A 26,786-nucleotide genomic window follows, 5' to 3' on the forward strand; every position below is an offset into this window, starting at 1 on the left:
AGACCCTGAATCGAGATTCGGCCGTTTTCGTGACGGGCTGCAAACATGACGAAATATGGGCATAAAATAATCATGAACTTGATTAATCAAGTTCTTGATTACCTCCCCGTAGTTTGCCCAACTGAACTATGCAACAGTCAAAACAACTAGACCAGACAGCAAACCTGAGGGGTGTTCACGGGCACCGCACACTGCTGCGTGCCGTGTGTGCGGTGCGTCCAGCAGGAGTGGGGCTAGGGGATGGGTAGGCGGCTCTGACATCACGGCTGCATGTGGTGGACGGTTCGCTGTGGCCGGTCGGGACTGGCCACAGCGGTCACTGTGTGCGGTGACGGAAGGCTGACGTAGGGACGCAGTGGGTGGAGCTGGAGGCTGGGTGAGGTCCAACCGCACACAAGGCCCGTGAACAGCCCTCTGAACTATCCATTCCATAGTCCTTCACGTTCCCATGCAACCAACATGCAACAAACATTACCAGGCCAATCTCAATCCTGATCCCAAGATACTCACAGTCTTCCAACAGTAATGAGTTAAGTGATGTTAATTGACCTTTAATTGCACATCTTCATCATACATCTTCCGCTATTTATCATATAAAACCAAAAAATGCAGGACGTCCCCGCAACGTGTGTGCAATACGCGCAATACACAATACAACACACCAAGGCCATCTATCAACACACAATACATCCAATTAGACGATAACAGAACATCGCGCCACGATTGTAGCAATTGTTCAGGCGGTATTTTACATAGGTATCATCCCTGAGAGGGAAAAGTCTAATGACGTAGTCGAAATAGAACAAAAGTCTTCCAGTCAGCAAAAGACAATTTTTTCAATTTATATGAAAAATCACACTAATGATTACTCAGCTTCTAAATTTGATTTTGATGTATGTAATTTGATGTAAGTGTGTATCATTGCACCATTATGTTACTTCCATTTCCAAAGGTAATTCAGACTAGTTTACAAAAAATTCATGACGTCACATATTGTATTATTTGTTATTTATCCAGCTAAGATATATCACGTATGTTTTAAATCACCGAACGAAATCACAAGTATCCAACAAGCGCGCAGGCCATTTCTGCGTTTCCTCAATAATTGCGAAATAGAAGCGATTCCCACCTTTTATAGGTGCCAAGCACCTCGACATTGCTGACGTATCACCAGCCTGAAGTAGTTCTTTTTCCGAAAGATGAACGAATGAAACGATTATTTTCTGTTCGGAGAAACTGTAGAGTGAGAAGGTCATCACCGGTCCGTTACTGTCAGAACGTCATTGATCGCACGTATTAGATGATAGATAGGGGAGAGTGGGGTAAGATGCCCAGGGTGGGAAAGACAGATTGTACTGATTTAATGTTACTTCGGTACCTTGGCCTTGGGGTAAGATGCCCCCTGCCCTGATGGGGCAAGACGCCCCCCTAAATCCGTAGGCTGTCCTTCAAGCAGCCCGTCAAATCATTTATTACATACTTGTGATGGGAGGCAAAAGCCGATCTGGGACTATTGAGAGTCCAGTACGGTCGGGTGCTCCCCATGCCGGTCCCTCGGCCCACACAGCGACTTTTTGGGCGGCATCTGACTCTGAGAGCCCTCACGATGGCCTCTGTGGGCGCCATTATTGGCTCCAGGGCCCCTCACGACATATTTTGAGGGCTCCCACGTTGGCTCCACGGGCCGCGCTGGCATCTGAGGTCCCCACGATGAGCTCGAGGGCCCTCAAGCATCATGAAGACCTATAAGGGCCCCACAGTGGTCTCCGAACGCCACCACGGTGGCTTGTTTGGCCGCGCTGGACTATGATGGCCCTAACGATGACCTCTGAAGCCCCTTTCGACTACTTTTGAGGGCCCTTATGATGACGTTTGGTGTCTATTGCAGGCTCGAAGGGACTACTGATTCGTTCAGGCGATTCACGTGCCCATTTATGTCACTTATAGTGTAGGGGGGCATCTTCCCCAACACCAGGGGGCGTCTTTCCCACCATGTGGGGTAAGATGCCCCCTTTCACTTTTTCAGGAAAATGCTTAATAGCAAAAAAAAAGTTATCATATTTCAGGCACGAAAGTGTGATATTTTAGAAGAAAAATGATGTCGGCTTCCGTTGAAACTCCAAGTTTTTGCTTTCCGACCGTCATTTTCGAATAATATATGATAACGTAAAACCCTGGGCATCTTTCCCCACTCTCCCCTACTATGCACAATGGTTCCACTTATTGTTCCTAACCGTGGTTTTCTAAATTCAATCAATCGAGAGACGATGTGTTTATTTCATGAACAAATGGAGCAATGACAGTATTGACGTGACAATAGGGCAGGCGGCACTGCAGGCTCCTACATGATACATCTATGGTCAAAACGACATTTCGTATCAATGTCATCCGATCGGTCTCATCGCCATGAAAGCACACCCAGCATCCCATAACTACGTGTGTAAGTACATGGACCAGATCACTCAAAACCCTGACATCAGACCCAAATGCCTCCCCGTCCTCCTACTTTTCTCACATCAAGAGATCGGATCCCTCAAACCATCATACCAAAATGCGCATAACCACCACCCTTTCACGACTTGCGACGAAACATGATCCGAGATGGGGGCACAGATACCTTCACATGTGTAAGATAGGTGACCAAATGTCACGCGTAGCATACCACACCCACACATAATACATAACTTGTACTCATATGTACAGAAATACCGTATACAGAAATACCGTACATCAGCGTGAACGACGCGACGGCGTGAACGTTTGAACTTCACATTTTAAAACAGATTCATTTTCCCCGAGTTTCATCTAGCTTTGTACCACACGCGCTGTATAAATGGATTTCAGACCATTTCTTTAGTGTGCGCCATCACAATCTTCATATAATGCCAACACGACATGCAGATTCGACAATAATAAATGCATGGGCCTAATACCATCCAAATTTCAATATAATCATTTTATCTAGTTGGTAGTTCAATGGTTATGTAATATAGTTTTAGCCACCACTTATCAACATTCCAGCAAAGCTATCCATAAAGCTGCATATCCGTCACGCTGAAAGCACCGAGGCGTCTACTATTCTTGCTGCCTGCAGGACATTACTATCGAATACCAGGCCACACGGACCGCTGCTTTGTCTGACACCGGACAGCACAAGCTACCTACTGCCGTGCCGAGCACTGGGCGGGCCACTGGTGTGTCTGGCGGTCAGCAGCACACCGCACCCCTCACAGTTTACCCTCCTTCAGTCGGATATCCTGTATGTGGAACATCGAGTCGTCCACCGGACCCATCACCGCCTTCCCGTCCACAAACGTCACACACTGGATCGGCCCGGCCGGCCGCGGCGGCTCCGGAGGCGGCGGCGGGCTCCGGCGGCGGCCCAGCAGGGCGCGCTTACCGGGCGGCACATACAGACCCGCCTTCGGTGTGCCCGGCTCCGCAGTCCCCCGCTCGGCCTCGGCGGCCGGAGAGGGACCGCCTGGGGGAGCCGGCTGCTGGCGGAGCACCTCAGTGCTCTTCTGCGGAGAAGGAGGCAGCGGAGCGCGCACGGCTGCCTGAGGGACTGCCGGCGGACCCTGTGGCGGCGGCGGCTGGCTGGTCACGGCCGCCGGCGCCATAGGAGCACCCACACTGCCCCGCGGGTCCGGTGGCGGCGCTCCATAGGCCGCCAGTGGTCCCTGGGGAGCGCTCTGGGCCGCCGGAGGCCCTTGGGGAGCGCTGTGTGCCACTGGCGAGTTGTGAGGGGCGCCGCGCACCTCCTGTAGCGACATCTGCTTGGACTGGGAGGCCGCGTACGTCATAGACTGGCCATGCGGTGGCGAGCCGTAGGGCGGATGATGCGTCTCCGCTTGGATGTATGACACAGGCGCCCCCTGGGGCGGCGATCCGTACGACACAGGCGGTCCCTGAGGCGGGGAGCCGTACGACACTGGCGGCCCCTGAGATGGGGAGCCGTACGACACAGGCGGTCCCTGAGGCGGGGAGCCGTACGATACAGGCGGCCTCTGGGACGGGGTGCCGTACGGCGGTTGAGAGCCGTATGACGGCACTCCGTACGACGGGGAGGCACCTGCGTAGGCAGACATGACGGGAGCGCCATGTGTCGCTGGCGGTATACGCACCGACGAGCTATGCGACATTGGGGTAGCCGTGGCGTACTGCTGAGGAGCCGTTACGTACGACTGGGGGGTCGCGCCGTACTGCTGAGGAGCCGTGCCGTACTGTTGAGGAGCCGTGCCGTACTGTTGAGGAGCCGTTACGTATGACTGAGGAGTGGCACCGTACTGAGGCGGCGCGACACCGTAACTCTGTGGCGGAGGAGCACCATAGGCGGAGGGTGCGGGGCCGTACTGCTCTGGGTACACGGACACCGGCTGCTGCACCCCCAGCTGGGAGAGATTCCTGGCCAAGGCCAGCACCGCCTCTGGGTTACAGATGGCTGCTGGGGGCGCCGGTATCGGTGGCGGTGGAGGTGGCTGTGGGGGCGGCTGCTGACCCTCGCCGGTCATCTCTTTAAGCAAGGCGCTGATCGGTGACACGCTACGTGGACGCGTCTGAGGCGGATCAGGCGGAGGAGGGGGGCCGTCCCGGGAATCCAAGCGCCGGTCCGGCTCCTCGTGGTAGCCGTTCGGAAGTTCGGCTTCCAACAGATCCTCTGGTGAGATGTCCGAGCGCCTCCAGCCACGCTCACTGCCGTCCGAGTCATACTCTCTATCACCGTCCTCGTCCGATAGATCGGCACTGAACTGGCCGCTCGATTCCTCGGTGGGCTCAACTGGGTGCTCCTCCTCCACCGCCGCCGCCGCCGCTGCTGCTGGCACCTCCTGCTGGACAGCCTCCTGCTGCTGAGCCGCCTCAGCCGCTGCGGCTGCTGCTGCCTCCTGCTCGGCGCGCAGGCGGTTGCTGAACGCTGCCGCCCGTCTGCTCGCCGGTCCCGTCACCTTCACTTCTGCCGGCCCGGAGAGCGGTACGACCGTGCCGGACGGCAGGACAGTCGGACGGGACGGCGAAACGACTGGACCGGCCGGCGGAACAGACGGACCGGACAGTGGCGCAGACAGGGCTGGTAGGAGAGGGGCATCCGTCGGCGAGACAGGAGCGGCCGCCGGCGGGACCGGGGCGGCCGCCGGCGGAACCGGGGCGGCCGCCGGCGGGGATGGTGTGCCACGCTCCTGGACGGGCTGCGCGTTCTCGGGCGCCGGAGAGGCAGGCACATGGTCGAACTGGCACTCGGTCTCGACGGCCTCAGAGGCGGACGGCGGCTGCTGCGGGGAGCGCGGGCCGGCCGGTGGGGAGTCGGGCTCGCCGGGCAGCGACTCCTCAGCTCGCTCCTTGTCCCGTGTACGACCGCGCCCGCGGCGGCCCCCTGCGGGAACAGACCCAGCGTCAGACGGAGCGACACGGAGGAACGGCGGTCCGGGCATCAGGGTAATGTTACCGGCTCAAGCGCAAAGAACTGAGTCACTTGAGGGAGTGCAGCATTTTAGATTACTGTTATCAAAACGAACATAAGGCAAACGATTTGCATCGCAAAACGAGCGTTTACAGTAGGCATTAGCAGCGTTCAATTGAGACAAATAGCGCTTATTTTCTCGGATTGGTCCCGGCCTTTCTGGTTATAAAACAATCCTGTTTTTATTGTAAGTGCGCAGACCTGAGTTTTCACTCACTACCCCGTTGACCACGTACCTGTTTGGGGAGCCGCCGACCCCGTCCCCGCGGAGGTGCACCACACCACAGCTCTCTGCCACCAGCGGTTAGAGCAAGCTCGGAGAGACACCAACTCATGCAGGCTTTGTGAGACAGGGGCCGGGTGCGGGCCCAAGCATGCGGGCCGCCCGTGGCGTGCCGTGCGAAATCCACAAAAAGCACCGCGCCGTGCTTTGGCTGTATTTGCATAAAGTTGATCAGCTCGATTATACATCACAGGTTAGGCGCTTACGAGTACCTTCATCGCACACCAAACACATTCACAAATCAAAAGTACACTGAAAGCACACTTGACCAAAATAACAACAAATAAAAAGGCGAAAACAAAACATTTTAGAGCATTCCTTGAAACTGGACGGCTATTTAAACGCGCATTCCACATTAAAATTTTTGAGGTTCCATAAAAAAACAGCCAAGTCCGAATCAAAACTACTGAAGGATCAATTTCAAACAGCTCAAGTAAAATTTTAGGATGATTGAGGCCAAAGTGAAGCCCACCTGCCACATCGTCAAGTATTTCGGACACAATAAAAGTGACAAAATGGCGCATTAATACGGACGAAAAGCGCCACCGGCTTGCTTCGTCACGAATCGAAATAAAATCACCCGAAATAAAATGCTGATATCAATCACCTAACATTCATTTCAGTCATGGTGTGATTACGAAGAGCCTTCCACAACGAAGAAGCGGTTTACAAACGAGAGTTCTGAACGGGGGCACGGCTTGACGTCAGATGAACCAAAAAGGGTAGTGACTACTGACTATTGCACAAGCATCCTTTCATTAATTCTAATGCCGAGCATATTTCCAAAATGTTGTTAAAGAGAGCATGAGAATATTACTCCAAGGAAAATAAATATCCGCACAATATACCCGAGTTCACTCGCTGGGGCGAGTCACAGTGAGGTATGTCGTGACAGCTACTACTTGGTCCACGCAAATATGACAAACATATTTACACTACGCTAATGACGATGCTCGGATCGGGCAGATATCAGATCATTGTTATGTACAGATTTTGCGACAAAGAAAATTGGTGAGTGATAGACCCTGGATTTTCCACCACCTTAGAACGAATGTCACAATATGTGAGGTAAAAAGACATGTCCCCGTGATTAATCGTGCCCACAACCACGGGAGAACCAAACGCATGCTACCTGCACCGCGCTCACCACCCGCAGTCTCACAGCCCCAGCCGCGTCGGCAAGGGGGGACATCACCAACCATGCGCGGACCCGGCAACCCGCCCCGCAGCACCGCCGCCTCAGCTGATGTAGGAACACGAATACGTAAACACCAAATCCCTACCCTTCATGTCGATCGAGTACCACTCACTCCTGGAGTCCCGCTGGCCGCCCGCTGCGGCGGCTGCCGGCGGTCTCTCGGAGGCGGCCGGCGGCCGGCGCGGCACACCGTCCGTGACCGCCCCCGGCGGCGACCGCTGCCGCTGGGCCCGACCGTCCCCGCCGCCACCTCCACCGCGGCGTGGCTTCGGCTCCTCCCTGTGCGCAGCGCAACAGGTGAAATCACAGGTGAATACACACAAACATCGCCACCAACAGCAGCTCAGCATCAGCTTACTGTAGGCGGATTCAATGTATGCCGTATATCGCAAAATAAACGAGGAATGAAGCACAATAATGCATGTGCTCAACATAACTGATAAATAACTCTCAGAATCATTGCGTAACTTGCGCAGAGTGAGGCGCATCTTTGTGCATTTTCGACACTCACCTGAGCGCATTCGCTTGCTTTTCTCTATCCCATTCTCGCCGCCAGCCGCCGTCGCTGGCTTTGGAGCGTTCCACGCGGCGCTGGTCAATCTGCTGCCGCTCCAGCCGCCAGGCGGCGTCCTCCTTGCGCTGCTGTTGCTGCTGCTGGACGTTCTGCTGACGCCTGTCCCGCTCCCCACGACCTCCCGCCGCGGGCCCGCCGCCTCGCTCGGGACAGTCGCGCGCCCGATCGCGCAGGAAGCCGGCTCCGACGCGGTCGCGTCCGCCGCGCCGGCCAGCCTCGGGCTGTTCCTGTTCGGGCGAGGGGCTGCGCCGGTAGCGGACACACTTAGAGACGCGCGCCTCGTCACTGCCGGCGGCACGCGCCTGCTGCCGGTCCGCCTCCACCTCCTGCACACACCGAGAGACAGGGGACGCATGGGTGACCTGGGCTATAGGCAGATCGGTTCAGCGGGTATGCGAACTAATTGGTAGTTAACTAAAAGGCAAATGTAGAAACGTACGAAATAAAAAGGAATAATTTCCCACGGGGAAATTAGCAGTGAAGTAAAGTAACACCCTCATTTCTCAAAGTATTCTCGAAGTAAGGAAAATACTTAAAAAAAAAAAATGGAAAAAAAAGATGGGAATGATATGCCTCACAAGTCAGATATCGCACACCGATTCGTTCAGAACCGTGACCTTCCGTTCCAAAAACGCCTTTTGGATAAAGAGACTTTACAAATTAGTTTGCATATGAGCATGTCACTTTACTTGTGGGCGTGGCGGTAATGCACGTCCCAGGTAGGTACTAAGCTCACATGTTTCATAAAGCACACCTTGTATATAACAGTGTGTTTGACTTTCGGCAATATGAAACCCATACGTTGCTTGATTAACATATGTCTTCGATCAGTGCAATACCTGTTTCCGTTGTTCACGGAGTCGGTTCTCTTCCTGGATTCGGCGGATTTTGGCGTCCAGGGCAGCTTCAGCGTCTTTCTAAAAAGTCATTGATGTAGGGTGAAGTCGTATAAGAGTACGCACTTAGTGGATTTCTTGCTCTCATTTGTTTAATATTTGAAGGAAAGAAATCGCAAATAGGGAATATTAAAGTTCATTGAATTAGCCATCAACCCATGGGGCAACGATCCTTCAGCGTAAATGGAAGTGGTCTAAAACTGACATTTTCTGAACCGTTGCACTTGCGTACTCTTACCATATGGGGTGTGTAAGAGTACGCACGCCAGGCGGGTGGAGTACGCAAGCATATGAACACACACCTATGCAGCTTGCACTGTCCAAATGCTTAACTTCAAACTCAGAAGGCATTTAAGTTAATTCTAGTATCCAAAAAGAAAAACATAAAATAAATCTTTCAAGTCTATAAATCAGGAAATAATCATGTCGTGTGTATCTTAAAAAATGCACAATCAAAAAGGAGAATAACTCGTATTTGGAAGAATTTCGGGTACGCATCTGCATCACAGTGCTCCATTGATGATATACCTACAAAACAAACGTCATTGAGCGATAGATTAATAACTCTATATTTCTGTATATTCGATTTAATGTATAATTCTGCGTACTCTTACCCTCCTGAACAGTGCGTCCTCTTACCGTACATGCAATTCGCGCACAAAACAACCCCGAAACTTTGTGCAAAACTTCGCAAACAGAATATTGCACTGTACAGTATTTCCCCAGATAACCTCACAAGTTTCCCACAACAATCACGGAAATGTACCTTATCTCAACAGCCAAGTATCAAAATTATTGTACCATATCAAAATAATATCATAACGCTCGAAAATAATATTCATCGCCTTAAACTCAACAGCGTCGCCGCTCAACGCCCACGTTCCGTTGGTGACATGCACGCACTGGCGGCTTCATGTCACTTCATGAACTCGACAAACCCGCGTTGCTAAGCAACCGAAACAGCTGATGCGTACTCTTATCGCCCGCGTACTCTTACCCGCCCTTACCCTATATTAACAAATAGTTGTAAAGTAAGTATTTGGAAAGACAGAACATGCAACAAAGATCGTCTACGTCACTGGGAAAGCACCTACCAGTCATCTGGAATGGCCGACCCACAAAACACACCTATCTTATTTATGCGCGCCGGTACGTGCACCCGTGTATAAGTATTGAAGTCTCGACCAGGGGAGACAAGCTGGCCTTTTTATATGAAGAATGATAAGACAATGAACATGTAATGTACAAACATACATCACACACTTGAGGCGAGGCCAGTATTACGCTTTCAATTCATTTTTTCAGTGTGAACTTAAAAAACCCTATGCACAATTTTCGTCATAAGTAAATTTTGATCCCGAGCCCCGCTGGAGCTCCTGAATTTCCACGCCCTGCCGGGGGGGGGGGGGGGGGTGATCATCCCCCTCTGAACACCCTGGCAGTTGATGCCTCCCCATCCTTTTCTTTCAGATCCTATCCTGTCAAGATCCTGACATGAAATCCTGCTTTATAAATTGGCATCAAAAATGGTGTTACACTCTTTTCCTAGATTAACCTGTGCCCCGTTGGGCTCTGCCGACCAACGCGCCCTGTTGGGGGGGGGGGGCAATTTGGAACTACCTTGCAGTTCCTATCAGGGAACTATCTTGTGACCCAATTTTATTGACCTAGGTCAAACCGATGAAGTCACAGGTCAGGTCAAAGGTCGAATTTTCACCGTGTACAGGCATTTCAAGAAATGCGTTGTAAAATCGAGTAAAATGCATTTCATTGAAAATCATCGATGGGGAAATGTTCTTCAAACACATATATTGCTATTTGAGGTAACTGATACCAGGTCAGGTCACTGAGGTCAGGTCACTGAGGGTCACAATATGAAAATATCATGTGATGCATGTATTATGGTCCATTTTATATGTCAAAGACGATTATGTGGGTCAGGCAGCCTTTGGGGTCAGTTTAGATTATGTTCTGGTGAAGGTTAGGTCAAGGTCATTTTAATTTCTATTAAAAAAAGTCAGGTCAAGGTCAGGTCAAATTAGGTCAAATTTCAAAGTCGATATTTTTGCATAAAATGGGTATCGATTCGATGCAGCTCGTCACGGGGAGTTCAATGGTGTTCTTTGTTTTGCCCTACGTGGTCTAGAATCGCTAAAAATTGAGTTAAAAAATTTGACGTCATCATTTTTGAACAGTTTTTTCGCTATAACTTGGCCAAAAAACGAGATATTGATCTGAAATTTGGTATGTATATAGAAGAGCGCAGGGACTATCACATATATTCCGGTGTTTTCGAAATTCGGTTTCCAGAAAAATCAATTTTTTGAATTTTCGGAGGTCAAAACCCCAAAATTTTGAAAAATCCGAGATAGCAGTTTTGTAGCGCCGCTTTTTGTCTACCAGACCATATAAAGAACTTTGAAATTGCTTGGTAACTGTAGATTTGGTGAGCGTTACAAGATTGCATGTTTTTTGCTCATTTTTGCTTGAACATGACCTCAGTTTGACCTCAATAACTTCTGACCTAAGGTGACCTTAGACTTGAAATTTGGTGTGAAGGTGTCAAATTGATGCCCGGGAAGGTACTGAAAATTTGGCGGCGCACAGCGCCGCCGTTTTCTTGCTATTCAGGAAAAACCACAGGGGGGCAAATTGCCCCCCCCCCAACAGGGCGAGGGTTAATTGAGGCATTTGCCTCATTTTTTCATCCTAGGAACGTTTTCTTCATTGGGACACTCAACTAGATCCAATTTTAGAACACTGGTTGCCATAGAAATTATATGGTGCAGCTTTTGACTCTTTAATTTGATGTAGACTGATGTAAATTTGCAGCTTTCCACCCTGCTGCCATAGGTACTTTGAAGTCTTGCAGCCTGATCCAAATTGCTATTACTTCATAGTATGGCAATTAGAATATGCTGCTTAACTTTTCAATCTCACTCTGTGCCTCATAGCAAATGGATATCAGAATCCACTTACCTCTCTTGCTTTAGCCATTCCAGGAGCCTGCTGTTTGGTGATAAAATATAGAAGTCCCTGAAATGAAGCACCCAGCCGTCAGTAATTTAAAACAATTATTTTGGTTAAAACTAGCTTGATTAAGTTTTAAGACTAACTGTATCCAGCCTGAAATTCTAATGACATAAAATGCCAACTCAACTCATGAACTCAAAGGGGAAATAAAAATTAAGTACCTAATCATAATGCCTCAGCAATCATCCTCACCATACAGGAAGCACAAGTTACTATGATCAGCTCTAAGACATATAGATTAATCTACGTATATGAGCAGCACATTGATATCCAATAGACCATAAGCTAACAGACCGAACGAAACTACCACACTGTTAGTGTTCTTAGCTCATGCGACGAGAGCTAAAGCTGGGAGCAGAGGGGAAGTTGACTGTGCCTGGCCACCATAATGGGCCCACAGGCCACATCTTCATGTTTTGCATACTGGCGGATCCAGAAAGGTGGTCTCGGATGTTGCAGAGGCATCAAATAAAAAGTGTTATTTTTTAATTTTAATATTCCTCTCAGCCAGATCACCCAACAGGATTGCGGGATCAGACCACAGCGGGTAGATGTCGGGGTCTACACAGCAGGCTCTGCTTAGTGTCGGCTCCGGCTCAATCAAACTGCCCATTCAAACATTCGAGCTGAATTTTAAAAAAAATCATTGAAAAAAAATTATCAAAAGTTGCCGCCTTTTACTTTGACTTTGTTGACTTATGTGCAGTTTAATTAAAATACCTAATTTTCCTTATGAAAGTTACTGAGTTGTTTGTTTATGCACACAAAAAAAAACGCAACTTTGACTTACGTCGATTGCGGGCGCTGCGGGGCAGGCGGCGGGGGCATCCCCCCTAGAGGCGGGGGCATCCCCCCTAGGTGCCCTTAGGTTACCAAACTCGGACGACCGACTATCAATATAAAAGCTATAGATGGCCTTGATAAAAGCATGGAACTTACCCTCCGGGTCTCGGGATATATCTTTCAAAGAAATTCCGAAATTCCACAGCCCACACACACCCTCTCAAGCTGGAGCGTCTTTCCGGTGCAAAAGGACGACGCATCAAGGATTCAGTAATTATGTGCTGCTTCCGTCTAAAACGCAGCAACTAATTAGGGAGCAACTAACTTGAAGAATAACTCATTAAGTATTGTTAAGACCCTTAATTTGCTCAAATTTTGGCTTTAAAAACGACGCTGAAATGTATTTAGAATTACAGAAATATTTGTGTTATAATTTCTCACCTGTTGAACTCACCTGTTAGGTTTCCTTGCTCATTGCCCAGATGGTGGTAGGGTTATTAGAGACAGGAAACCGTGTCGAAGAGAGACGTGCCAACCCCGGACAATAGATAAGCAGGACATTCAGAACTGGACTGTGCAATTGTTAAGGGTTGGAATGGTACGTCTGCTTGGGTGTAGTTGTTGCTGATGGAGGTAGTCTTTGTGCAATTTGCAACTACAAAAGAAGTGTTGACTAAGATGTGCGATGAAGTGAGTAACATATGGAGAATGAGCTGAATCAGAATGGATAGACAAGATAGTGAGGATTTGGGGAGGGAATTAGGAACAAGGGCGGGATGGGAGTCCCTGGCGCGTATAACCCCACTCTTGCTTGATAAGAGGGGGCGCCTACCAGGGACAGGCAGGATTGATTGGGTGTGTTTCTTTTTCAGCTACTGGAGATAATCAAATAGTCGACTTCCGAGACAGGTTTCCAAGGCAGACTTGAACTCCTTCAGTGTCTTGGATGTGACCACCCAGGTCGGCAGGGAGTTCCAGTCTTGGACGACACGCTGGGAGAAGAAGCGGGCTCTGGCGTCAACTTGACTGCGGCTCACTCGGATTTTGAACGGATGACCTCTTGTACGAGTGTCATGGGAGATATCCCATAGATCTGCAGGTTGTATTGGACAGTTTCCGTTGAAGATTTTCCAGCATTTGATCAGGTCAGCCCTCAGTAGTCGTCCCTTTATGGAGTAAAGGTCGAGCGTTCGTAGCCTGTCCCCATACTCTTTGCCTTCGAGTCCCTTTATCTGGCGAGTCCATAGCCTTTGCACTGATTCCAGCCTTTTCCTGTCCTGGACATATCCAGTGTTCCAGACAGGCGACGCGTATTCCAGAATAGGCCTGATGTGCGTTTTAAGTATGTGTATCATAAATTCAGGTTCTCTACATACTGTGCCTTTCAGGAGGTTGTGGGCTACGCCGCCGGCTTTCCTTGTCACTGTTCTGCTGTGTTCATGGAACTTCAGTTGGTCGTCAACGAGTATTCCAAGATCAACCTGGGCGACTGAATCGGGAAGTTGACGTCCATCGAGGGTATAGCTGGGTCTATCCAAGATGTGTGCGCGTCTCTTGAAACGAAGAGTGACACACTTCTTTGAATTCATGTGTAATCCCCATGACTTGGCGGTTGCGTGGAGAAGGTTGATATCAGATTGCAGACTTGCAGTGTCACGGCCGATGTTCGAACTATCAATGCATGTGTATATTTTGAGATCATCTGCGAATATCTTGTAGTGACATTTAAGGTTTGTCGCGATGTGGTTAATATATATTAGAAAAAGAACTGGGCCGAGGACTGACCCTTGGGGTACACCACTTTTGACGTATCTTGGTGCGCTGTACGCATCTTTGACGACCACTTGCATCGATCTGTCACATAGAAATTCTTTGAGCCACCTTAGAAGGTCTCCCCCGATGCCTATGTGCCCAAGCTTGTCTAGCAGAATATGGTGACAGACAACGTCAAATGCTTTTGCAAAGTCAAAGAGGATAAGATCAACTATTTTCCCTTTGTCGATCTCACTTGATATATACTCGTAAGTGGACAGAAGCTGGTCCTCCGTAGACATCCCTGGTCGAAAACCAAATTGGTGATCAATGAAGATGTTGTTTTCATTGAGGAAGATGTTCAAACCATTAGAGATCAGTCTTTCCAGGCATTTTGCGGGGACTGATGGCAAACAGATCGGCCGGTAGTTCAAAGGATCGACGTGAGACCCCTTCTTGAAGATTGGTACCACGATCGATAGCTTCCAGAGTGAGGGGAGTGATCCTTCTTCCAGTGAGAGATGAAATATCCTGGATAGAGGGCGAGCCAGGTGAGCTGCACACTCTTTCAGAAAACAGGGATGAAGACCGTCTGGGCCCATAGCAGAATTCACGTCGAGATCCATCAGCACCTTCTTCACCTCTGCAGAGTCGAAATCGACGGATTCAAGTGCTCCATCACACTGTTGGTGAGGTGCTGGGTGTGACGGCACTTCAGGTCGATACACACTGGCGAAAGCTTCGGCAAAACATTCTGCCATCTCAATTGGACTGTCAGTTGTGGTGCTGTCAGGAAGTCGAATTGGTCCTACTGAGGAGCGGAACTTCTTCTTGCTGCGGAGGTGAGCATGTAGCAGCTTTGGGTTCTCCTTCATCTTCAGAAGTAGCGACTTTTCATATTCCACCTGTGAGTAGAAAGTGAAGAGGTGAAGCTCCTTATTGATTCGCATAAATGAAGAGAGAAGATCTTGAGTGATGTGCGATTTACGACCATGTAGAGATCTAGCACGCTTGTATTGCTGCCATGCCCTGGTACGTCTCGTCTTGAGAGATGTCGGAGGATTAGTCTTCCAGGGGACTTTGCTCTTTGGTTTGTTGCGATTAGAAATGGGGATATATTGGCGTATCAGTGGCTGTAGGACTTGAAGGAGCCTGTTGAAGGCCTCTTCTGCGTTCAGGTGCGCAAGTTCAACATCCCAATCCACCTCGCTGAGGGCGTTGTTGATATTATTGTATTGTCCTTTGTGCCAGAGTATGTGACCAGGTGCGTGTGATGATGAGCAGATTTCTTTGTCGAATGTGTACTGACAGTGGATACTGCAGTGGTCACAGCCAGGTGGTGGGGGCCTCACCTCTACTTCATTTATCCTGTCTGATTCTGTTGTCAAAATCAAGTCCAGTATGTTCCCTGATCGGGGAAATGTTGCCTCATGGATCCACTGGGTGAGTCCAAGCGTGTCAAACAAGTCCAAAAACTTCGAGTCTGATGAAGAGATGGGCTTCATAGAATCAAGTGACCAAGTGATGGTCGGTAGATTCAAATCTCCAATGAGAATGAGTTCTTTGCCAGTACATATTTGACGCAGGAATGCCATTAGCATGTCATTCTGTTCCGGTGAGTTCGAGGGTGGCCTGTATACTGCAACCACATGCAATTCCAGGGCGGACAGATGAAATATGATGACATTGGGGTAAGATGAATCAACATCCTCGACTTGAAGTGTTTCAGAGATGTATGCGCAAACACCGTGTATACTTGAGCCCCCACTATCATTGCGCAGAAGTGAATAACCAGGTATTCTTACAACAGCATCTCCAACGTCTGGAGTTAGGTGAGTTTCTGATATTAGCAGTATGTCAGTAGTATCATGCATATTGAGGATGTGTTGAAGAACGTTTAACCCTATTCCTGGCGGGCTCCGCCGGGACAAGAAACTGGCGGGGGGGGGCCGATTCGGCCCCCCCCCCTGAGATCTCGAGAACGAAGCAAGATAGCGACAAGCGGTAAACGGCATCGGATACGCACGGCCAAGATCTACAATTTTTACTAAGGTCATTTTCAGGTCAGGTCAAAGATGACGTCACAGGGGTCGAAAAAGTCAAAATGGCGGCACTAGATATGGAGAGAGTTTTTCTCGAATAACTTTCGAATTAGTCAAGATAGGAACAAACTATGGGCATCATCGTGATCCTCTCGTTAATCCGCATCGAATGATATATATGTTGACCTCGAAAGGTCAAGGTCAAAGGTTGACCTCAGGTCACGTGACCTCGAGGTCATCATGTATATCATTCGATGCGTCTTGACGAGCTGAACACAATGAGACCATCCACGCGTCTGTATCTTGTTCCTGTACGGAGTTATTGGCCAAAAACCTTTGGTGACCTTTGATGACGTCACATGACCTCACAGCTGCCCAACAGCAAAACAGACCTCAAGGTAGTGAAGGTTGATCGTATATGAAGTCATGTATGGTATATGGGGCCATTCCGACCCGTTTTAGTGGTAAAAACAGGGAGTTGATTTTTCCCCCATTGACTTATAATGGGGAGGTCGCGAAATTGACCTGACCTTAGGTCACCGATATCAAAATTCCGAGATATACAAATTGCACATACTGATACCCTAACTAAACCCTGAAGAGAAGAAATTGATCGGTCAAAAACTCTAGCTCTGGCGTGATTGCAAACTTTTCTGAGGTAGCGTCACCAAACCGCCTCTGGTGACCTGACCTGAGGTCAGATCAACTCAAAATTTTCAGACATGTTGCGTAGAAGCCTTTTAGGAAAAGTCAGAAAATTTGAGCTTCCTAGCTCAACGCGTTTGGGAGATATAACCAAAAAACCTCAGGGGGGGGCTCCTGAGGCCCCCCCCCGCCAGGAATAGGGTTAACTTGGTGCACAGGCCATTTACATTACAATGTGCAAAGTTTAAAACTTGAGTGTGGCTAGTTTGGCCATGCCATCTCAGTTTCCCGAGTTCCTGGGTGGGCTGTTACTTCGAGGGGGGTCTGGCTGAGTGGGAGCCGCTTGACAGGCTTCAGTGGCCGTGATCCCTTGGTCCCTTGGTGGACGGGGAGGGGGGCCCGTTTCGAGCTGTTTCGGAACAGTTTCTTCTGTACTTGAATGCTCACCAGGTGTCTCTGATGGCTCAGTATCTGGTTGGTGTTGAGCGTTGGGCATGTTTGACACTGTTGTTGTACCACCAACTGTTGGATGTTGGGCTTGGCGGGGTGCTGTCTGGTGCCACTCACTCTGCCGTGGCCGAGTTGCCAGCCTATGTTGAAGCTCTTGACGCTGGGTATAGGTCAGATCTTTTCGGATGAATACATGTGAGTAAGAGGTGTACTTGAGTTCTCGTGCGTGTTCAAGTAACAGATTTCTTTGTCTGACGTTGTGGACGTTTCCCCGGTATAGATCTGCATCATTCTTGATTTGACATGCCTCAGAAAGCACAACTTTCTCACCTATCAGAAGCTCTGATATTTCGCCAAACTTGGCGGCTGCCTCAGCTGCAGTCTTAGCCCTGAGGCCCCTAATGACCAGAGAGTTTTGACGTTTCTTGCGTTCTTCTAGTTCTCGAAGCTCTTCGCGAACGACTCTACGGTAGTTATCTGTTGCTTGCTGAATCATCTGAGGTGCACCCTGAGAAGGGTAGCTACTATGTGTTTGTGGGGGGTGAGGTTGCAAGTGGGGCCCCCTTAGGTTCTCTGCGTATGTTGGGCCATCTCTTGCAGAGAGTGTTTGCTTCTCAGATGGGGGCAGGCTTCCTTGATCTGGAGCAGTGCCTGCTGTCAAATGATTTTTCACTGTCAGTTCAAGGTTGTCCACCTTCTTAATTAGTTCAGTTAGAAGGTCATTGTTTGCTGGCTGGAGTTGGTCCTGACAATTCTCTGTTTGCATAGCCGACTCACTCATGCAAGACCTGGGCTGAAGTTTGCCGAGATTTGGAAGTTTTCGGCATGAGTCACAGATAAATGACAGTACATCATATCTTCTCAGTGCATTGTAGGCAGCTTTGGCTATATCTTGGCAAAATGCATGAAACCAGTTTCCACAAAGATCGCATTGGACCCCTTGCTGGGAGTCTTTCACTTCCAGGTGGCATGTCAAGTTGCCTGGTCCGCCTGGACAAATGGAGGGGTTGAGATTGCCCCCATGGTTAGCGCGTACAACCGTAGGAGAAACACTGGTGCCAACATCAAGGGGTAGGAGGCCAATTGTATTAGCCACCATACTCACATGACCCGGGGACGGATTCTGGTTTATTGGAGTTTTACCATTTGGGCGGGACCTTGGTGGTGTTCTGTTTAGTGGCATTTTGTGAGTAATGCAGGCTGTGCAGGCATGCAAGGTGCAGACAGGACCACGACAGGGAGACAGACAGGACCCAGTGCTCGGCGGCAGAGCAAGTACTCCCTGAACAGGCACAGAGCTTTGCAGAAGCTGATGAAGACCCAGGGACAGCTTTGCAGGGTCACTTGTTTGACCTTGTGTGACGTGCAGACTCATGCACTTCATGCAGCATGCATCAAAGCAATATTTACAGCAAGTTGAAGAGCACCTGATTTTACTCCCTTTGATGGTTCCTTATGAAGCTTTCAACTGAAGCTTCTACTGACATAAAATTACGTGGAAATGGCCTGGGATCTCCACTGGCATGATTATAACTCACCTATTATAACTAAAATCTAACTAAGTTTTCTATATCTAACTAAGTTTAAACCTTGCTTATAAACTTGACAGTAACATACAAATTTAGCTGTAAATTAATGGACAGAAGAACTTGCAAAAGTAGACAAAAAACAGCGCAAAAGAGTCAAAACTTCTGTTCAAAAAAAAGTCAAGCAGCGAATCACCTAGAAACTTGCTGGAAATTGGCCATGGTAGCGAATCGCCACGCAACCAACACATTTAGCTAATAAATGCTGACGAGCCCTAGTCATTGAACAGAATGATATTTATACGCATTACCCCGGCTTTGAACTCTGCGAGCGTCGTGGCGGAAGAGAAAGAAAAGCCGAATTTTCGATTGGCTGTGTTAAATATTGCAAAATGACTTTTTATCATTTTGTTAACTGTTTTGCTTTGGCATATGTGCCACATTTCTTCACGTACAAATACTCAAAACTGTGAGTGGAATAAAGTATTGTGCCTTGGGTGTGCCGAACCATTACACCGTGACCCGGGCGTTCCGCCACCGTGGGGCCGCGGGTGCCTACCTACTTTGGTACCTACTGCCTCCCATCATTTAGTTTTCGTATGTTTGAGGGTGTGCATTTTCGTGTCAAATCCCCAATGCTAAAACAGATTAAGATAGAGACAGGCTTAAACTACAAAAAATGATTATAAGAATGATTTTATACATTGCTCCGCCAGTTTTTGTGGCACCAGGTGACATCTGCTCTACTAATGCCAACTTCTGGCCCATGCAAAATATGTTGTACTAAATATGTACCTACCACATGATGGTGAATCATTAGGGTGCCTTGCATTGCACCAGCTTAGTACCTACCCTGGCACTGACAAGTGACAAGACCTCATTGGAATAGTCACATTTTGCAGCCTGACCTTGTTCTACTGTTGAATCTGTATCTTGAGCATGTCACATTTGTGCTGCTTAGCAGTGTTGAATCATATGATGATGCTCATTCCTGTGGTATCATTTTGCCTGTCAGGTCCGAGTATGGCGCCTTCTGGAAGTGTGTCCAGGCCGGGTTCACCTATGTGTTTGTCCAGCTGTGCAAGATGGTCCTGCTGGCGACCTTCTTCCCAGCTGCCGAGAGCACCCCAGACCAAGGGGTGGACCTGCTGGCAGTGAGTAGGGACAATGTTCACTCTTGTGCCTTGAGATTATATGCTTTGTGACAGGTGAGCTGGAGTAGGAAAATGAAGGAACAACTAGTGCACTTGGTTGAATTTGCTGTAAACGATTTGCAAACATACCTTTTCTGTGCATATTGTAGCCTGGGTGAACTTCAGGACTAGCGAATTGTATAAGTCGCCTTTTCATCTATATTATGAATTATAAGTCGTCCGTGCGTCCATCCGTGTGTCATGTCTTATGTGTCTTATTGCGCCTGAAAGGCGCCGCGTATCGACGTGAAATTTGGCATGCCCAATCTGTGGGCGTGGGCGGCCTTTGTATTAAAATTTGGGCGTGATCGGGCCAGGGGTGCGCCTTCAGCACGTGCAAAAGGGTGCTCTCATAGGCTTAACACGTGGCCGGCGAAAACCGCCAACGGGCGAAAATCGGGCCTGCAGCGCTCCTTTCCCGGGCTTATATCTCGGCAACCGTAAGTCGCAGCGACATGCGGTTTTCACTGATGGATACAAAAGAGATGGGTCTATCGTATGCAATAAGTTTTTTTCTTAGGTATGTACCACGTGCAAAGAAATAGCCTCTAATCTCGAGAAAACGGGCATTTTTTACACATTTCAGGAAAAACGTTGGCATTTAAAAACGATGCACTCGAATGACACGGGATGCATTTCACGGACTAAAGGAGGATCTGACCTTTTCAGAATACATATATTTTTGACCATTCACTTGCACATCTTTATAATTAAACGCTTACAAATTGCAAGTTTTACGCGTAAAAGGCATGGTCGTCTTTGCACCGTCATAATGCCTTGATAACGAAGAGTTATGGCTATAAATTTACCATAGAGTGAAAGAACACTCTTTTCTGATCAATATCCTCCCAAAATATTTTCAAAAAGTCATCAAGGGCTCTAAGAAACAGAACAATGATTATACCGTTTTCGACGCATTTTTACCGGTTGAGCGGCGGCGGCCGGGCTTGAACGCGGCACCGGCGCGGTAATATTACCGTGTGCTTGATATTTGTCTAATACTCGCCTTTCAGCCGCTGACGGCGCGGCCGAGTGGATAACATGCCAGTCTCCTAATCCGAAGGCGGATAGTTCGCGGCCAGTCAGCGACAAAGTTTTTCGCCCGAATCGTCCCTAGGTAGCATTCGGCCAGCCGGCAACCGCCGAGAGGGCTGCGAATGTTACATTTTAACGAGCTGGCGTACCGTTAGGGATCGACTCAGCAACAAAGCATTCTTACTCTCAGTTCAATATACCGAAAGCTGGCCATCTAGGGTATGAGTACTAAGTAGTGTATGGGCAGAGTAGGTATGGACAGGGTAGGGTATGGTTAGGTGACTGGTAGGATAGGGTAGAAGTTGGGTATGGGCCGGGTAGGGTATGGGCAGGGTAGGATAATGGCAGTGTTAGAGTATGGGCAGGGCAGGGTATGGGCAGGGCAGGGTATGGGCAGTGCAGAGTATGGTTAGGTGATGGGTAGGATAGGATAGAAGTTGGGTATGGGCAGGATTGGGTATGGGCAGGTAGGGTATGGTCAGGGTAGGGTATGGGTAAGGACCCAAATAATACAAGTAAAACGATTTTTAACCCAGCATAATGCATCCGTAAAACCAATTTAATCAAAACATAAAGTTATAGCGCAAAACATGCCATCTAGTCTATATTATGAATTATAAGTCGTCCGTGCGTCCATCCGTGTGTCATGTCTTATGTGTCTTATTGCGCCTGAAAGGCGCCGCGTATCGACGTGAAATTTGGCATGCCCAATCTGTGGGCGTGGGCGGCCTTTGTATTAAAATTTGGGCGTGATCGGGCCAGGGGTGCGCCTTCAGCACGTGCAAAAGGGTGCTCTCATAGGCTTAACACGTGGCCGGCGAAAACCGCCAACGGGCGAAAATCGGGCCTGCAGCGCTCCTTTCCCGGGCTTATATCTCGGCAACCGTAAGTCGCAGCGACATGCGGTTTTCACTGATGGATACAAAAGAGATGGGTCTATCGTATGCAATAAGTTTTTTTCTTAGGTATGTACCACGTGCAAAGAAATAGCCTCTAATCTCGAGAAAACGGGCATTTTTTACACATTTCAGGAAAAACGTTGGCATTTAAAAACGATGCACTCGAATGACACGGGATGCATTTCACGGACTAAAGGAGGATCTGACCTTTTCAGAATACATATATTTTTGACCATTCACTTGCACATCTTTATAATTAAACGCTTACAAATTGCAAGTTTTACGCGTAAAAGGCATGGTCGTCTTTGCACCGTCATAATGCCTTGATAACGAAGAGTTATGGCTATAAATTTACCATAGAGTGAAAGAACACTCTTTTCTGATCAATATCCTCCCAAAATATTTTCAAAAAGTCATCAAGGGCTCTAAGAAACAGAACAATGATTATACCGTTTTCGACGCATTTTTACCGGTTGAGCGGCGGCGGCCGGGCTTGAACGCGGCACCGGCGCGGTAATATTACCGTGTGCTTGATATTTGTCTAATACTCGCCTTTCAGCCGCTGACGGCGCGGCCGAGTGGATAACATGCCAGTCTCCTAATCCGAAGGCGGATAGTTCGCGGCCAGTCAGCGACAAAGTTTTTCGCCCGAATCGTCCCTAGGTAGCATTCGGCCAGCCGGCAACCGCCGAGAGGGCTGCGAATGTTACATTTTAACGAGCTGGCGTACCGTTAGGGATCGACTCAGCAACAAAGCATTCTTACTCTCAGTTCAATATACCGAAAGCTGGCCATCTAGGGTATGAGTACTAAGTAGTGTATGGGCAGAGTAGGTATGGACAGGGTAGGGTATGGTTAGGTGACTGGTAGGATAGGGTAGAAGTTGGGTATGGGCCGGGTAGGGTATGGGCAGGGTAGGATAATGGCAGTGTTAGAGTATGGGCAGGGCAGGGTATGGGCAGGGCAGGGTATGGGCAGTGCAGAGTATGGTTAGGTGATGGGTAGGATAGGATAGAAGTTGGGTATGGGCAGGATTGGGTATGGGCAGGTAGGGTATGGTCAGGGTAGGGTATGGGTAAGGACCCAAATAATACAAGTAAAACGATTTTTAACCCAGCATAATGCATCCGTAAAACCAATTTAATCAAAACATAAAGTTATAGCGCAAAACATGCCATCTAGTCTATATTATGATTTATAAGTTGTCTGTACGACTGTCATGCCTTATGTGTCTAATTGCGCGAGAACGGCGCGGCGTAGCGACTTGAAATTTGGCATGCCGAATCTGTGGGCGTGGGCGGCCTTTGTATTAAAATTTGGGGGTGATCGGCCCAGGGGTGCGCCGTCGGCACGTGCAAAAGGGTGCTCCCATAGGCTTAACACGTGGCCGGCGAAAACCGCCAACGGGCGAAAATCGGGCCTGCAGCGCTCCTTTCCCGAGCTTATATCTCGGCAACCGTAAGTCGCAGCCACATGCGGTTTTCACTGATGGATACAGAAGAGATGGGTCTATCGTATGCAATAAGTTTTGTTCTTAGGTATGTACCACGTACAAAGAAATAGCCTCTAATCTCGAGAAAGCGGGCATTTTTTACACATTTCAGGAAAAACGTTGGCATTTGAAAACGATGTATTGGAATGACACGGGATGCATTTCGCGGACTACAAGAGGATCTGAACTGTTCAGAAAATATATATTTTTGCCCATTCACTCGCACATCTTCATAATTAAACGCTTACAAATTGAGGGTTTGACGCGTTACGTTCATGCTCACTTTGCACCGTCATAATGTATTGATAACGTCGACTTATGGCTATAAATCTACCCCAGATCGAAAGAACACTCTTTTCTGATCAATATCCACCCAAAATATTTTCAAAAAGTCGTCAAGGGCTCTAAGAAACAGAGCAATGATCATACCGTTTTCGACGCATTTTTACCGGTTGAGCGGCGGCCGGGCCTGAACGCGGCCAGCGGCGCGGTAATGTTACCGTGTGGTTTATAGCCTTCTAATACTCGCCATTCTCCCGCTGACAGCGCGGCCGAGTGGATAAGATGCCAGTCTCATAATCCGAAGGCGGGTGGTTCGCTGCTGGTCAGCTACAAAGTTTTTCGCCCGAATTCGTTCCTAGGTAGCATTCGGCCAGCCGGCAACCGCCGAGAGGGATGCGAATGTTACATTTTAACGAGCTGGCGTACCGTTAGGGATCGACTCAGCAACAAAGCATTCTTACTCTCAGATCAATATACCGAAAGCTGGCCATCTAGGGTATGAGTAGGTACTAAATAGTGTATGGGCAGAGTAGGTATGGGCAGGGAGGGTATGGTTAGGTGACTGGTAGGATAGGGTAGTAGTTGGGTATGGGCCGGGTAGGGTATGGGCAGGGTAGGGTAATGGCAGTGTTAGAGTATGGGCAGGGCAGGGTATGGGCAGGGCAGAGTATGGTTAGGTGATGGGTAGGATAGGATAGAAGTTGGGTATGGGCAGGATAGGGTATGGGCAGGTAGGGTATGGGCAGGTAGGGTATGGGCAGGGTAGGGTATGGGTAAGGACCCAAATAATACAAGTAAAACGATTTTTAACCCAGCATAATGCATCCGTAAAACCAATTTAATCAAAACATAAAGTTATAGCGCAAAACATGCCATCTAGTTGTTTATGAAAGTCAGGATGCTCTTGATGAACCCAGTGGTGGATCCAGGGGAGTGCAAAAAGGGCAATTGGCCCTCCCAAACAGCAACATTCTAACATTACAACTATATACAGTGCATGGAAAGAACCATTAAATTGTTATTGTTTGCCCCTCCCAAAACTCTGAGTTGGATCTGCCAGTGGATGAACCCAAGTGCTTCTGCCTTCTGATATTGCAAAAGTGCCAGAAGACTATAGGGGAAATGGTAAATGACAAGAAATTTTATGTCAGCTACCTATCGATATGAGCAATGAGCACTGTGTCCTATTTTGCTGCAGGAGCTGCTGAAAACGTCCGTCGACATCGGCGATTTGCTGGGCATCCATCTGGTGATGTCACGGGTAGCAGCTCGTGGAGATGTCAAGGTAAGAACTCAAATGTCAAGGTTATAGCCATCAGTTTCTCGAGGCTTAGATTCTCGTTTGGTAATTGCCAACTGGGAAGGGTAGTCACATTATTGTACACAATTTACAATCGTTTTACATCGAACCGTTCTTTTTTGTAGTACCCTATGTGACGGATGTCATTTACAAGGAAAGTATAGTATTCAATTGGATATGTGATACATTTCACTCAAAATATAAGGTGTAGAACACGGCGATCTGGTTGTGACTTGTGAACATGGTCAAACTGATTGCCGGACGGGGTATCATCGCCGTGGTGAGGCGCCGTATACCCTGCAGTGCGCTACTCGATCCAATCATCCCCTCACTGTCCGCTGATGACCTCCCGCGGCGACCAGGTGCTGGTGGCTGGCGTCGGCTGGTCCACGGCCGAGCTCATCCTGACGCGCGTGCTGCCCCTCTGGGTCGGTGCGCGTGGCATCGAGTTCAGCTGGCGCTACCTCCAGATGAGCCTGGACGCCAACATCAGTCTGGTGAGAAATAGCGGTAGCCGATCAGTGGTTTTCTCGTTACAGGTGGTGGCTGCTGATTAAATGCATAGCCCGTAGCTACAATGCCTTTTATTCGGACTTTTACAGCGTATTTGCCCCATTCAACTCTCACATTCCATGTGAATGTTACGTCCAAGTTCCAACGATCGAGTCACACTCGTACAGTTTTATTTCTTGGCATTGTCTTGCACCGCCCGTATTTTCGTGTATAATCACTTCGTTACGTTTCCTGTACCCGCTCGTGGTGTTTCATGGTATGAGTGATCCCAGCTGACCTCTGTCCTTGTCAGTTGACCCCAGTCCCTGTGCGTGACTATCCCCAGTTGACCCGGTCCCTCTGCACGACTGTCCTCAGTTGACCGCGCCCCTCTCCGCGTTGCCAGGTGCACTACCTGTCCGTGTCGGCGCTGGTGTGGCTGTGGTCGCGGCACGACCTAGCCCGCTCGTTCCTGCCGCTCGTCGTGTCGCTGCTGGTGGTGTCGGTGCTGCAGCCGGTGCTGCTGCACCTGGCCGCCGCCGCCGGACTGGCCGCCTCGCTGCGGCTGCTGGCGCGTGCCGCCATGGACACTGTGGTGGCCGCCGTCACCCTGCAGCTCTTCTCCGGCCTCCTGCGTGAATCCTACTGAGGGGTACACGACAACGGCTCGCTCCTGCGAGACTCCTACTCGGGAGACACGCGGGAACGGCCGCTTCCTGCCAACTGCTGCTGAAGAGGTAGTAGGTACGCGACGACGGTCAACCGCGGTTTACGCACACCTTCGAAGCGAGATCTCCCAGTGCGCATGTGATGTCGCCGTTGTTGCCCAGAAAGCAGCAGTCTCGGAGATGGCCGTTTGAGCAGTTGGGTGCAGTCAGCATCAGCGGTGTGTGACTGAGAACATTGCTGAGACGGTAGGTACACGTACTTCAATATTTCCATGGCATTGCTATTTAACACCGGGCACGTCTACCGTCCAGCGATGGCTCTGTTGCTCACACGAGAAACCAAGGAAAGTCGAAGTCACCCTAACTGTATACGTGTGTGTTCCCGTAGAATCCCGTATATCCGAAAATGTATTCATTGTTATGTGTAAGAGTTTTTGTTCACCTACCGTTTCCGCTCACATTCAGACAAAAACTTGCCAAAGCAAGCATCCAGGTAATCCTGGCGATGACCGTGAACGAGAATTACAGTTGCTACCTTCACACAGCGTTTTGATACTTCTTCGATCAGTTAGTTTGCACATTTTACTAGTAAAGATATGAGGCGTATATGTACGTATTTGAGGTTCAGTGTCCGCATGAGCATTACGAATGGGATTTGGTGGGCCTTCGTCGCGAGTGTGAACGTCAGCGTCGTTTAATTGGGCGGTATAAAAGCAATATACGTTCGTTTTGTGCGCTATGGCTATCATTCTGGATAAGGCGAACGATGCTACTCTCTGTTCCGTCCA

At 49.0% G+C, this 26,786-nt stretch overlaps 4 protein-coding genes across 6 annotated transcripts in view; 1 reads left to right on the top strand and 3 right to left on the bottom strand.

Moving 5' to 3' along the window:
- Positions 1-662, bottom strand: part of LOC122387516 (protein Smaug homolog 2-like) — a 44,847-nt gene extending 44,185 nt beyond the window's left edge. The window contains exon 1 of the mRNA XM_043377784.1: positions 511-662. The gene's annotated coding sequence lies outside the window, so the exon portion shown is untranslated. The remainder of the gene's footprint in view (positions 1-510) is intronic.
- Positions 663-1,216: 554 nt separating this feature from the next.
- Positions 1,217-5,790, bottom strand: LOC122387524 (leucine-rich repeat extensin-like protein 5). The gene is made up of 4 exons (XM_043377788.1): positions 5,787-5,790; positions 5,171-5,368; positions 3,401-4,951; positions 1,217-1,236 (listed from the first exon to the last, which is right to left on the bottom strand). The coding sequence occupies exons 1-4, from the start codon at positions 5,788-5,790 to the stop codon at positions 1,217-1,219; spliced, it is 1,773 nt and encodes a 590-aa protein (XP_043233723.1).
- Positions 5,791-5,877: 87 nt separating this feature from the next.
- On the bottom strand, positions 5,878-18,705 carry LOC122387501 (coiled-coil domain-containing protein 9-like). Of its 2 annotated transcripts, none has more exons than XM_043377759.1 (5): positions 18,650-18,705; positions 11,386-11,442; positions 8,350-8,427; positions 7,448-7,836; positions 5,878-7,215 (listed from the first exon to the last, which is right to left on the bottom strand). In XM_043377759.1, exons 2-5 carry the CDS (start codon positions 11,401-11,403, stop codon positions 6,978-6,980), a joined length of 723 nt encoding a protein of 240 aa, XP_043233694.1. In that variant the 5' UTR covers positions 11,404-11,442; positions 18,650-18,705; the 3' UTR covers positions 5,878-6,977. The 2 variants fall into 2 exon arrangements, with proteins under 2 accessions (XP_043233694.1, XP_043233693.1); XM_043377758.1 differs by lacking the exon at positions 18,650-18,705 and adding an exon at positions 12,379-12,409.
- LOC122387503 (transmembrane protein 147-like) lies at positions 12,850-26,423 on the top strand. 2 transcript variants are annotated; one of them, XM_043377761.1, is made up of 5 exons: positions 12,850-12,912; positions 19,653-19,791; positions 24,737-24,823; positions 25,201-25,335; positions 25,737-26,423. In XM_043377761.1, exons 1-5 carry the CDS (start codon positions 12,908-12,910, stop codon positions 25,977-25,979), a joined length of 609 nt encoding a protein of 202 aa, XP_043233696.1. In that variant the 5' UTR covers positions 12,850-12,907; the 3' UTR covers positions 25,980-26,423. The 2 variants fall into 2 exon arrangements, with proteins under 2 accessions (XP_043233696.1, XP_043233695.1); XM_043377760.1 differs by lacking the exon at positions 12,850-12,912 and adding an exon at positions 18,948-19,106.
- Positions 26,424-26,786: the final 363 nt, after the last annotated feature.

The sequence above is a fragment of the Amphibalanus amphitrite genome, unplaced genomic scaffold (assembly GCF_019059575.1).
Source record: "Amphibalanus amphitrite isolate SeventyFive unplaced genomic scaffold, NRLGWU_Aamphi_draft 000288F_arrow, whole genome shotgun sequence".
NCBI lineage: Eukaryota > Metazoa > Arthropoda > Thecostraca > Balanomorpha > Balanidae > Amphibalanus > Amphibalanus amphitrite.

What these genes read in the sequence shown, in the direction of transcription:
- LOC122387524 (XM_043377788.1), bottom strand. An exon ending in CGCGCAGCCCGTCCAGGAGC is followed by an intron (nt 4,952 to 5,170) that starts GTGGCACACCAT and finishes CCGGGCCGGCAG; the next exon opens with AAGTGAAGGTGACGGGACCG. An exon ending in GGGTCTGTATGTGCCGCCCG is followed by an intron (nt 1,237 to 3,400) that starts GTAAGCGCGCCC and finishes CTCACTCTACAG; the next exon opens with TTTCTCCGAACAGAAAATAA.
- LOC122387501 (XM_043377759.1), bottom strand. An exon ending in TCCGTGAACAACGGAAACAG is followed by an intron (nt 7,837 to 8,349) that starts GTATTGCACTGA and finishes CGGTGTGTGCAG; the next exon opens with GAGGTGGAGGCGGACCGGCA. An exon ending in AAGCAAGCGAATGCGCTCAG is followed by an intron (nt 7,216 to 7,447) that starts GTGAGTGTCGAA and finishes CGCTGCGCACAG; the next exon opens with GGAGGAGCCGAAGCCACGCC.
- LOC122387503 (XM_043377760.1), top strand. Translation starts at nt 19,030, where the DNA reads ATGACTTTTTATCATTTTGTTAACTGTTTTGCTTTGGCATATGTGCCA. An exon ending in CAGCTCGTGGAGATGTCAAG is followed by an intron (nt 24,824 to 25,200) that starts GTAAGAACTCAA and finishes CGCGGCGACCAG; the next exon opens with GTGCTGGTGGCTGGCGTCGG. An exon ending in TGGACGCCAACATCAGTCTG is followed by an intron (nt 25,336 to 25,736) that starts GTGAGAAATAGC and finishes CCGCGTTGCCAG; the next exon opens with GTGCACTACCTGTCCGTGTC.